At 39.2% G+C, this 12,384-nt stretch overlaps 1 protein-coding gene across 4 annotated transcripts in view; it reads right to left on the reverse strand.

Annotated features, from left to right (window-relative positions):
* Positions 1-12,384, reverse strand: part of LOC140935419 (acetyl-CoA carboxylase-like) — a 62,637-nt gene that overhangs the window by 28,844 nt on the left and 21,409 nt on the right. For all 4 annotated transcript variants that reach the window (XR_012165202.1, XM_073384971.1, XM_073384970.1 and 1 more), the window contains 18 exons: positions 12,120-12,194; positions 11,712-11,777; positions 10,848-10,932; positions 10,690-10,733; positions 10,358-10,448; positions 9,888-9,956; positions 8,613-8,759; positions 7,889-8,008; positions 6,755-6,855; positions 5,788-5,876; positions 4,987-5,114; positions 4,133-4,246; positions 3,214-3,327; positions 2,581-2,670; positions 2,295-2,351; positions 2,067-2,128; positions 1,443-1,491; positions 933-1,042 (listed from right to left, as the gene is read on the reverse strand). Coding sequence is in view for 3 of the 4 variants with exons in the window: in XM_073384971.1 (XP_073241072.1) it covers positions 933-1,042; positions 1,443-1,491; positions 2,067-2,128; positions 2,295-2,351; positions 2,581-2,670; positions 3,214-3,327; positions 4,133-4,246; positions 4,987-5,114; positions 5,788-5,876; positions 6,755-6,855; positions 7,889-8,008; positions 8,613-8,759; positions 9,888-9,956; positions 10,358-10,448; positions 10,690-10,733; positions 10,848-10,932; positions 11,712-11,777; positions 12,120-12,194 (1,611 nt within the window). In the remaining variant the exon portion in view is untranslated. The remainder of the gene's footprint in view (positions 1-932; positions 1,043-1,442; positions 1,492-2,066; positions 2,129-2,294; positions 2,352-2,580; positions 2,671-3,213; positions 3,328-4,132; positions 4,247-4,986; positions 5,115-5,787; positions 5,877-6,754; positions 6,856-7,888; positions 8,009-8,612; positions 8,760-9,887; positions 9,957-10,357; positions 10,449-10,689; positions 10,734-10,847; positions 10,933-11,711; positions 11,778-12,119; positions 12,195-12,384) is intronic.

Raw genomic sequence — 12,384 nt, forward strand, 5'->3', positions numbered from 1 at the left:
TTGTACAGAGTATGGTTCGGAAAAGAAGGCCAAGGGGTTCCTAACCACTCCTTTACTACACTTTTACCTTTTATTTGCGAAAAACCTGCATTTCAAATTTTTTGGTGTACACTACAGCAACATTTACGTTTTATTTAAGCTCCAACGAATCATCCAGACTCGCTTGGAAAAAAAGAGGAAACGTTACACAATGAACTACAGTGAAACCCCGCTTTACGGACACCTGCTTAATACGGTCACCTCATTATTACGGACAGTTTGCTTTGTCCCTGGGAAAGAAGCCCTTATATTTACTCTGCATTCAATCTGCTTAATACGGCCACTTCATTATTACGGACAGTTTGCTTCGTCCCTAGGGAAAGAAAGCCCTTATATTTTCTCCAAATTCAACCGGCTTAATACGGACACTTTTTTATGCCCCCCCCCCCCCCCCCCCGCATTAACGGGGTTTGACTGTGCGTCACTGTCCTCGTCGACAAAGAATTATTTCTGTGGACTAGAATATTAGAGAGCTTTAGATTCGAGGACGACATTTAATTTTAAGTTTTCTCGCCTATTCTCTAAAAATAGACACCCCGGGAAGCATCATTGTAGTTTTTTTTTAACACAAAAGTTAGTTCGCTTATTTCTGTTAAAGGAGGTAAAGCCCTCTCCCGCTCGCTAAATGATAAGATTCCTAACATTTGATAACTCGTTGTCGCCACTACGATATTTTCGCTAAAACTCGTAGTAGAATGACGATGCCTATCACATTTTCCCGCTAAATTGACGTTGGTTCGCGCGTGCACTACTTAGTATTGGGAAAATCTCGTTCTCTTTTTCGTTTTCGTCTTAGAATCTAAAGTTCTGACTCCAATTACTGTCTAGTAAACTGCTTGAAAATGACATTCTATCAAGAAAAGGATTACGAGACTCGTAAACTGGAATGATACCTTTCAAATTCTAACAAGTTTTGAAACGCTGCCATGACACCAGTTCTCTGACATGGCTTTAATGGCTGCTGGTTGATGAGGTCGAACATGTCTTCACTGAGACTGCGAACCTAGCAAAAAGTACATTAAAAAAATAATTAAATAATAATAATTAAAAAGTTTCAAAAAATCAATAAAGGAATAAAAAATAATAAATATTAAAACTAAGGGAGCTTTTCGAAAGTCAGAATTGGCCGGTCAGACCGGTCATTTTGAAAATGAAATACGGTATTAGTCTTTTCTCGAAAGTTTTGCTAAAACCCATCACTGCCGTGCATACCATTCTAAAGTAAACTGAGATGGCTGGATAGTCCTGATTAATAGTGGAATTCTTCTAACGACCGGACTGGTTTAGCCAACCGGTACTGATCAATGGTAAGTGCCCTAAGATCTACACCTGTAGTGCAATACAACTGACTCAATGGGCGGTAAAATTGAGAGTTGCGTCTTAGAACTTGTATCTCTACCTACCCTTGGCATAGCAAGCACAGTTTTAGTGGAAGGAAATCTCTGTGGCATCCTAAGGAAAATACAAAAGAAATATTGCGAAGAGATGTTTTGCTGTCCTCGATAATGTACAATCTTCGAAGGGAACCACTACCATTTTAACACCAGTGCCTTGCGCCACTAAACTTTTACATGTACCTGGACTCAACCTTACCCAAACTAGCTGAATTAGCTGAACAGTATTTCGCCTTTCGCCCTCGCCTATTTTCAAACAAGCTATGGCGTTTAAGTGGAGCCTTAATAAAACAAACGGCCTAAAGAGTGGCAAAATCTATTTGTTAAAAATGGAATCCGCTATATCGCGGTTGTTTTTCTTAATTTTACAATTACTGGGGCGACGAATATCCTTCGTTACGCCGAGAACTTTGTTAAGAATGGGTTCGTTATATCGATGTTGCTATGTAACTATATTTTAGCTGAGTCATTATGCGGAAAGTTGAAGCTATCCTTACTAACACTTGTAACGCGGTCACTTTCTATAATCCTCTCCTTTGTATGCCTCTCTTTGTATCACAAACACGAAATTTGCACTTCTTCCTTCTAGAATACAGTCAGTGAATTGCGCCTGATGTATCACAACGTACAAACCTGTTTGGATGTGCATTTGGAAGTATAAACTGGAACTGGACGACCAAGACATTATCGTCAATCTGTAGAATACAGTTAAACACATGCAGTCGGTAACTAAGACCTACCCTCATTGGTCCAATACAGATACTCATTAGACGACAGTCACTGGACTTGATGGAAATTGATTGCGAGCATAACTGTACAATAACTATGTGGCGGGGAAGAAAGAAAAGAGAAAGAAGGTACCTTCTCGTGATAAAGAGTAGTCAGCTCGTATGCTTGATAACTACGCCTAATGTAAACCTGCCAAAAAACAAAAAACCACAAATTCAGTGTTGTGTGTAAGATTTCCTTGGCTGTTTGGTTCCAAATTGATTTGCTTGGCAAAATGATGCTTGCATATGTAACATCGTGAAACGACAATGATAAACACGACTCACAACGTATGGGATAGAAAATGTTGGCAAGAAAAATGAGAAATATGAGGTTAAACAGCTGGTATCTTCAGTCACATGTCTTGCTACTTTAATACCTCTATAGCTGCTCTCCTCACTGCTTCATTGGCGTGGTAGAAAAAGCTTGGAAGAATGTCAAATATGGCATTTTCCGAGAGAATCAATTTCTGTTAAACCAAAGAAAAAACCTGTCAAACTGGTTCAACTCGCCATGACCATCATAAAATAAAACAGAAAATGTGACATCATTGCCAAACCTGTCTGTCTTAATGTATTACCCCCGAACCTGCTAATGAGATAATCTTGCATTGTACTGATACCTTAAAAAGAACACTATGACGCCAATGTTGTAATGCATTTTACAGTTTCCCTCAAGAAAAAAACAACCGGCCTAAAGTATCCGTGCTGCCCTACTGCAACCGTTGTAAAGATTATCCTGCTTTGCACCCATGGCCTAGAGATAATACACTATTAAGTCAGACGTGTTATTGCATTTCTTCGCGCGAAAAAAAAAAGAAAAGAAAACGCGTAAAACATTTCCTTTTACTAGTGCTAACCTGTAGAGGGGTGACCATTATAAGGGACATTGGAAGTAAGTTAATTGAAGTCACCGCTGCAGAAAGAGGGTCGTTAGAGGCGTCAAGATTGTATAGAGTCTTCTATAATCCAACTAGAGATATAAAACGCAATCGTGACTATAAGCATTATACCTGGAAACTCTCAGAAGCCATTTGGTTGCCAGACATGTCAATGGCGGAGAGAAACAGAGACTCGATGTGGTTGTGACGAAGCTCATACGAAGGTTGTTGAGCGGCCAGAAGTGCCTAAAAATATAGGAAGTTTCAATGATGGCAGTGACTTCAGTCATACACGACGTACTTCTAAAGAAAACTAATGTACCCGAAACTTTTTCCGAGAGCAGATGAATGTTTCCCAACGGAATTGTTTTGGTTCTGTTTCAAGTTCAAAGTTTTAGCAAAAATTGAACAATTTTATAGGTATACGCTATGTAGTAAGTTACTCTTCAGGCGGAGAGAAGCGACGACCGGAAATAGGTCTACGTTCGCAGGCTAGCTATGTAACAAATATTCAAGAAAACTTGGGTTGGGAATATACATCAGCGTGTTTAAACCGGCCAAAAAAGCGTTTTCCCAGCTCTCACAGATCTTGACCTTGTACCAGGTTATACCCCAGTAATGCTGATGACAAAATGACCTTAAAATGAAACACTGTGGGTCAAATCAATCAATCGGTATCACATCATTAAAAAATGCTCTTTAAGTGAGCTGTTCACATAGCAAATTTTTACGAAAAAAAAAATATGCTAGAAGGACACTAAAACTATAAACTACATGATCCTACATAAGCACTAAAGCTGAAAAAGGAATATACTAGTAGAAACTATTCTAGAATTAAATGCACAGAAAATAATATAAGATATTAAGTATTATCGCAAATCCCTCAAGCCAGAAGACAAAGTCAGAGTTCACTTGAAAGAATTGAGATTCGTCTCATCGAGAAGCTTGTTTTCCAGGCCATTCCACACAAAAAAAGAAGGGGAGAGACGAAAAGCGAGCAAGAAAAAGACAGACGGAGAAGAAAAGAGAAGGAAAAAAAAAACAAACAAACCTGTCTTGCCCTGAGAGCCACCTTTGCATTGTCATGTCTGTTGAGTGTAGTAAGCTCTTGTAGAATATGAGTTAGTTCATCTGACAAACCAGACTGACGGCCACACAGCTGGTCCTAGAAAAACAAATACAACTTTTAGGACCGAGTAATATTTATTAGAAAGCGAAGAAAGCTTGACTTTCGAAACTATCTCCCTGGCTTTGCATTTCGCATTTCTTTAGGCATATTTTGCACACTATCTATATTCTTGACCTCAACGTTTATTCCTTTTGTTTCAAAGGGATTTGGAGAATCACAATCGATTAACAACGAACCGCACATAACGTTCTTTTCGGATAAAACTATAATTTATAATGATTTGTTTGCGAATATTTGTGTTAAGCTAAAAATGAAATTCTTAGTCTTTTCATAAACTTTGCAAAATCAAAGGACTCAGATTTTCCCTGAGTCTTTCCTGACCCTGAAAAACTTTTGTTTCTCCCTGACTTTTCCTGGACCAAGGGAAACCTGAAGAGAATTGTTTTGCCAATGTTCATGGGCTTGTCGATTTCCAATATGGCGGAAGGCCCTGAGGACGAGTTTGTGTAGCCCGCGTAGCAAGCGTTTCCAATCGAGTTATTGCGCGAAAATTAAAGCGGGAGTAAAAAAAAAAGGGTCCCCTCCCCCTCCCCCGTCATTCCTTTTTTTTTGCTCTCGTCCCCGCAACTTTCTCGACGAACTCGCGAGGAAACGCTTGCTACGCAGGCTAGAGTTTGTGCGATTACCGAACAATAAATGATGTCGAGAAATTTACCTATTTATGTGCGTTCAAAGCCATCATTACCTCTTTAAAAAAAATTAAATGTTGTACTTACTATCAACTTTATCGTCAGCTGGTTCTTCTTGACCACAGATTCATGAGAAAATATACTTTGCACAACTGGTGCAAGGTCCTTGCTCTTATGTTTGTCACGCAATAGCGTCACACACTTCTCGAAATTTCCTGAATAAAGGTGAACATTTTATGAAAATAAGTTGCTGGCATGTGAGCAAAATTCCAAAACTTTGGTAATAAGTGGTTTCTTTTTCCAAAACGTACCCTGCGAGCAGAGGTGTCTTTCTGGCATGGCTTTTAGCATTTACAAAGTGGTTCGCGAGGATTGTCAGTCGCTTAGGTGAGACGTTTCCTTCCGGCATGGCTTTTAGCAAACAAACCCACTACGCGAGATAATACGCGCGTTCTGATTGGTTAAAAACCTATGGTTTATTGTGCCGATAAACTCATAGAAAACTGAAACATTTTCCGTTTTACTTCCGTTTTACTCGAAAAGCTTGTAAATGACAAGCCGAATTTTCTCGTGTTCTCCCAACATCGTAAGTGGGTTTTCACGCCGGTAAACCCATAGAAGGTGTGGTCTATTACTTAAATTAGATAGGAAAGGAAAGAAAAACAAAATTAACGAACTTGGCTTGTTAAACAGTGGGAGGATTAGTTCAACTCAAATCTGGTTCTGCTAACTGAGTTGCAAGAGTAAAAAGGGTAAATAAGATGGTTCGAACGATTTGTATAGAGTGCTTGCCACCAAGGAAAACCATCTCACTGGCAAAAAACAAATGTTCAGGTTAGATTAACTCTGTTTATGCTTGCCGGTTTTCCATACAAATAATGATAGTACCTTCATTGAAGAGTACTTCATGGTTCAGGTACTGCCTTAACAAACTCAACACAACTGCCTTCATGTGACCACGGATTCCATTCCGGTATCTAGTATTACAAAGATTAACAAGCTCAACAAAACTTGTAGAGTATCTGTTATCAAATGCGTGCGTATTACGTTGGTGGTGGAGGGAGAACAATAGAATTGTGGTGGTGGTGGTGGTTGAGAGTAACAAAAAAGGCGAAATAATTGAAGTGGGGGTGGCAGGGGGGGTGGGGGGGGAGAGCAGGATGTGTTTCCTGCTAGAAAGTGCTAGTTTTCCTTTGCCCTCAATAAGTCAATGAACCAGAACTAGAGCAATTTGTTTTCCACAATGGACAATGAAAACTTCAGGGAATAGAACTTGCAAAGCAACGTTACCACTCGGTGATTTTACATCACAGACCAGTTAAGGCTTATTCCTTCAACAACATGAATCGACCAATAAATACTTTTCTTAGTTTTAGTCAACCAATAAAGAAACCAAGACATCCATCGACTTAAAAAATAACCATAAAACCTGTCAAAGCGATTAAACCATCCGAAAATAGCACATGCCTCAATGAGATTCCCCCGCATTAGATAATTAAAGACAAACGACTTTGACGTCATCAGCATTAATGTTACTGAGATTTCTCCGCAAAAAAGAATAATTCGGTGCAGCCCATACTACTCAGAATACAGTAAAGGAAGTTGCAGCCATCAAGAAAAGAGAAAATGTTTTCGCACAAGAGCTCAGTCACCGTATGTTAAGTCCAATTACTCTGAGACTAAAAATACTGTAACAACAATTTATAAAAAATTAAGGACAAAGACAAGGGTTAAGAAGGACAAACTTCAAAAATTTTGATATGACTGTTTGAACAGTTTTTCAAGATAAAGAAACCGTTGAGTGGTTCATTGAATACCAAAACGCAATAAAAATAACACTGAAAGTTGTAGGTACCTCTGAACTAGTTGCACAATGCTTTGTGTGTTCAAAAAGAATGCATCCCTTTCAGTTCTCTTGGTCAATGTGGCAGCATGAGCGTCAACAACATTGGCAATCTGTTATAATTAATTAAATACCATTATGTCAGCTCTGTTTAAACATTCTCGGAACAATATTTCGATGGCGAAAAAGAGTCCTAAATGTGAGCCAATTAACTTGCACAAGAATTTCATTGCTGTGTATATTAAGTGTTGGACTTTAGTATAAACATATTAAGGGACGGACAATTAGAAAAGTTAGGGCGGGGGTTGGGGAAATGTTTCCCGTGCATGAAAATGTTTTTATACTTCGCCCGCTCCCCTCTCTCGTGACTTTTTAGCCTGCGCAGCTGGCGGTATTGTGTGATTAAAGTTTTGGCGGCGGAGCCGCGATCCAAGCTCCGCCGCCAACTCTCACTCAACTGGTACAGCGGCGCCGCCGCCAAATCTCACTCGCCTAGTACACAATACCGCCAGCTACGCAGGCTAGTAACTTTTAGAACGGTCAGTCCTATAAAATGGAAATAACGCAGTCAGGTGTATAGATAGAACCGTTCCGTCAAAATAGACGAATAAACAGAAGGATAAAGTCCGACAGATTATTCGTCCAAAATAGTCACCTTATGAAACAAAGCGGAAGAAAAAGGCGACGGCAAAATACCTGTGTGGGACAAAGCTGACACGGGTACCACCGTGATCTTCACTTAACATTACTGGTCTTATAAAAAAGGTCTGTTTAAAGAAAGGTGAAATTTAGCACAATTTTTTTTTAACATAATTTTTGTCACGCTTGTCAATCATGGTTTGCCGTGTTCCTTCCTATTGCGTACGCTCACTGATGAAAACCGTTCTGGATTATCCCAGTAATACGAATTAGTCTCCGGTGTCAAAACGGTTTTTTATTAAGTGGATAAAAACAATCACTATTTAACGAGCCAGGCTAGAACCTTTCTCTTTCTAGAACCTTTATTTGGGTGAGAGAGGCACTATTCAAATGAGACCATCTTTAGGTCCTCATTGAAAATCGATTCGAGAAGTGCTTTTAAATAGCGGCAAGTCAGTCACAGCAAAACTTATTATATAATGTAAAATGATTTGAAACGTTCTTCACCTGTTGGCTGGGAAACTGGCTCAATACTGATGTTATGTTACTGGCATAACTGGAGAGATGTCTCTTGATACTTTCTTCAACTGTTGTCGGAATACGCCCTGAAATGGACGCAAGCATTCCCTACAAAGAAATTAGCAGCGCATAAAACCAAATATAAATCGAACTTTGGCACGTTATTCAGACAAAGGCTTTAAGCTCAAACACTACATTCCAAAACATGATCCTTTCTCTTCGCGACCAAAAATTAGGCCATATTCTACTGGGATGAAATGTTAACGTCACGAGGTTTCAAGGGGAAGCAGCTGTGCTACTAGAAATGAAGTAGACAAGTTACGATGAATGTTAATGTGTCCACGTAAAAATTGACTTGCCCAAGCGAATGTCACTGGGTATCGATATCTCAGGAATATAGTCAACCAAAGCAGCTAAACAGGGAGCCCGACCAAAAGAAAAGGGTTGATACCACCCCACTCGAACTCAGCGAAATGCATAAGGTGTTTACCACATTAAGCCCCAATATCAACAAACAAGTTCTCCACACTGATCTCCATATATTTCCCTAAAACTTAGTTGAGAGAATTTGTAAAAGGATCAAAGCATCTCCTTATGGTGAGCATTTCATGAATTGTCACAACCATTTTTTTTGATTATGTATGGACACTGTTAGGAGAAAATTGATGTTGATCACTATTGGGGCTTAAAGGGTTATGAGATTGTATATCACCTGTAGCTCCAGTAATGGTAATGCAGGATCCTTTAATGCCTTCATTAATAAGTTGACATTTTCCTCCAGTCTCCTTGAAAAGAATGGCTCCCCAACGCTGTATCCATCCATGATGTTTTGCAGATTTTCACGGGCAACTTGAAAAACCTTTTTAATTGTACAACGTTTATCAAACAGAAAGAAGTGTCCTTAACATGGTTGCCACAACAAGAGGTTTCTGAAATTTTCCGAATTTTCCCCTACCAACTGAATCAACAATTTCACAAATTAGCCCAGAAAATGGACTCAGCCCTTCCTTCACAGCCACCCTCTTCACCCATTTATTCATGCTTTCAGCAAGTCACGTGCACTGTGCATGAATTGATTGTTCCTTACCATAACATGCAAAAAGGATTCAGCTTGTCGTTCAATTTCGTGTCCGTAAAATATACAAAAGAAATTTGAATGTCAGAAAACAATAAAAGTAGAGGGAAAAACCTAAACCTACTCTTTTGTTGACGTTTTTCAAAGACTTAAATTTTCCCTGACTTTTCCCTGACCTTGAAGAAATTTTTTCCCTGACCACCTCCTGACATTTCGCAACCATGTTTAACACAGATCAAACACCGAAAAAATTAAAAAAAATACGACGTGTAGCAGAGTGCTAATTAATGAAGAATTACTAGCCAAATTGATGTACAATGGGCGCCTCAAAATCTCATAAAACATAAGCTTTGTTAACGTCTCTCCAAAAAAAAAAAGAAAAAAAAGAAAGAAAAAATCGTATTTTGTGGAGTGAGAAATTCACCCAGTTCTTGCATTAAGCTTTAACCCAAACAAACTAGTCCTGCTCGTTTCTGTACCGACAATAACAGTAATTCTAGCAGCTAGTCATGCAGCGATTCCTCCCGTGATGACCCGTTATCCTTCCACTCACCTCCCCCCTCACCCCCGGGTCCCCCCGGGCCCCACCTCCACAAAGGGAAAAGGAAAACGCTTATATTCTAAACAGCGTTCAGGACGTTCCTGTTCTCCACCAATTCTCTAGTTCTTGTTTATTTTGGCCAAAAATGGGGTCCTCAGTGTTTAAACATCACTTTGATTTCATTTGTCTTGTTTTTCAAGAAATATTTTATTGAGCTGTAGAATTAACAAATACCCTGAGCAATCGTGGCTGCTTTTAGTACCAACCTCGTTTAACATAGCAGCACGTTAACATTTTACTTCCATTCTCCGACATATCAGTACCCTGTTAAAGTTGGCATGAAAGAAAAGAAGTACAACAATTTTGCTTACTTGATGCAGTTTGGTTCCCTTTAGCTTAGGCCCTGGTGTTTCAGGGAACTGGCCAGAATGGAGCTGAGCCTGAAATATAAAATGAAATGAAATGAGAAGCTGAATATTTGTTTATAGTGGAGGTGCTACTAGCCGCTCAAGCTAGTTTGCAGGCACTCTATCAAGCTAATGTAAAACAAATAATCTAAACGATTCATATGGAGAAAACCCCAGCTAAGAGGCAGCCAACTGGCTATTTACAAGCATTTATCGAGAGTTAAATAATGTAAACTTGGGAATGCCGATAAAGAACTCCAAAAAGTGATCAGAAATGAACTCCACCACTTGATCATAGAAAATCTGAGTCAGACCCGCTTAAAACTCGACAACGCTCCCACCCGTCACAAACAGCACGTGAAAACTGAGGAAAACAATACATTTCTATATCTTTTTATCACGTTTCTCAAAACGACAGAAAAAAATAAAATTACCTGAGTAACTTTGCTTGGATCATCAAGCTCCAACTTGGCAACAACTGAACCAGGTTCTAATACAGCTCCTGGGTTCTTGACATAGTGAACACTATTGAAGCAGCAAAAGAGGAAAAAATTAGATGCCTAATGATGTGGGTATTTCTTAAAAGCATCGAAAGCTTACCTAAAGTTGAAGGCTTTCCGGATAATTCTTTCACAATTTTCGAAACATCTTTAAATGATTTCACAAGTTTGTGGTGAACTTTTGAATTTTGTAAAGTTGCCTAAGGTTACGTTAAAGCACCTGCTCGTCTATTCTGCTGAATACAATTTATTTTATTGGGGCTTACCATCCACTTTCACTGACTATCAAAGGCATGACCATTTTCATAACCTACAAAAGGGAACATTCAAGTACGTTTTGACATGACTACAACAGTCAGAAGTTAAGTCATACAAATAATGAGATGACAAAGCAGAAATATTAATAGCCAAATAATTTACTCACCTCGATCTCAGCGTAAGATTCTCCCTGAAAGACATGGCCGCCATCCTCAACAACAAAATGTATGAGCTTGCCGGCAGAAGGCGACCTAGAAACAAAACCCTTACGTTGACATCTGGGCGTTCACTTCGTCGAAAAGGCAGTATCACACATTCTTATGAAACAAATGTAAATAAACAAGAGTCATCTGGTAAATTAAACTGGAGGTAAGTAGTATGGAAAGGGAAGAATTCAACCTTTTTGCAAAGAGAATATCCAGATGTTACCGGGAAATAAGTGACACGGATGATGTGACAGGGTGAAAAATTCAAATGCGGCGGGTTATTTCGCAATCCGTTTAAAGTTTACAAGTGGGTTTGAACCAGTCTGAGAGGTTAAGTTATTTATGGAATTAAGGTTTGACGATTGTATAGTGGTCTTGTGGAGTTCCTGGAGGATATAGTTTCAAAATTAATCCTTTAAGAAAACATGCTTGTCACTTTCCCTCTCTTTTTTGAGTTACTTTTACATTGTGTGTTGTATTGTTCCTAAACAGTGGGGACCTTGGGTGGTGGGGATTTCTTTAGTTAACCTAATATCAAAATTGAGATTCTCATTTACTGTCCCTATACTTTTTCAATAGAAGTAGTGGGGAGAATTGTTAAAATATCAATTAGACTCAGTCATCTTCCCTGACCATGTATTCAATTTTCATGACCTCCCTGTTTTCTAAAGCATTGACATTATAAGGAGAAATTTCATGCTGATCACTCTCAGGGCTAAAGGGTTAATATATTCATTAATTTACTGTGAACAGTGCATTGTGTTTTCCTCTCTTGTATCAACAACTCATCGAACGTGATCTGATGTTTCCGTTCAAGAATTTACCTCAGTACAGTAGGATCATTCTCCTTCTGGAATATGCAAGTTTTTCCACTGATTGTCAACCTATAGCTGCAAAGATATATGTGGTTCATCAGTGATATTTCTTTCTGAACCTAGTTCTTCAATAAACGTTAGTGTACTGGTTACTTGTTTGCGTTTTGGGACGAGATTTACACACTTTGTTTAAAGGTCCGAGAGAACGAAAGGAGTTACTACGAAGGGAAACAAGGGTGGCGCTGAGATGAGGGCACGTGATCGCTACTCCTGTGTACAAGAGGCCACGCCATGTGTGAGTTGAGCTCGTTGTTAGATTTCACGTTCTTGTTCAAAGAGGTTTTTATCTGAGTACTCAAGCCTTCATTTCGCCAGAGAGGAGGAGCCTGTATATTTCGCGGCCTATTTGGCACTAACCTGTCAACCTCTTCTTTCATGTAGGTTGTGTGACTGCTTTCATTCCATGACAAAAGCAATCCACCATCGCTCATTCTGAAAGATAAAAACACGAGAAATTACTGTAAACGTCTCTGCAAGACATGAATTTTAATCAAGAAGAATGCCAAGATCAAGACATCCCTCTTTAAAAACAAAAAGGTACGTCCTCTCTTGGGCTATCTGGAAACAGAATACAGCCACAAAGAGTGACTTTCGTCAAACAGATGACTCCACGAGTTTCTAC

Source organism: Porites lutea, chromosome 4 (genome assembly GCF_958299795.1).
Source record: "Porites lutea chromosome 4, jaPorLute2.1, whole genome shotgun sequence".
NCBI classification, from domain to species: domain Eukaryota; kingdom Metazoa; phylum Cnidaria; class Anthozoa; order Scleractinia; family Poritidae; genus Porites; species Porites lutea.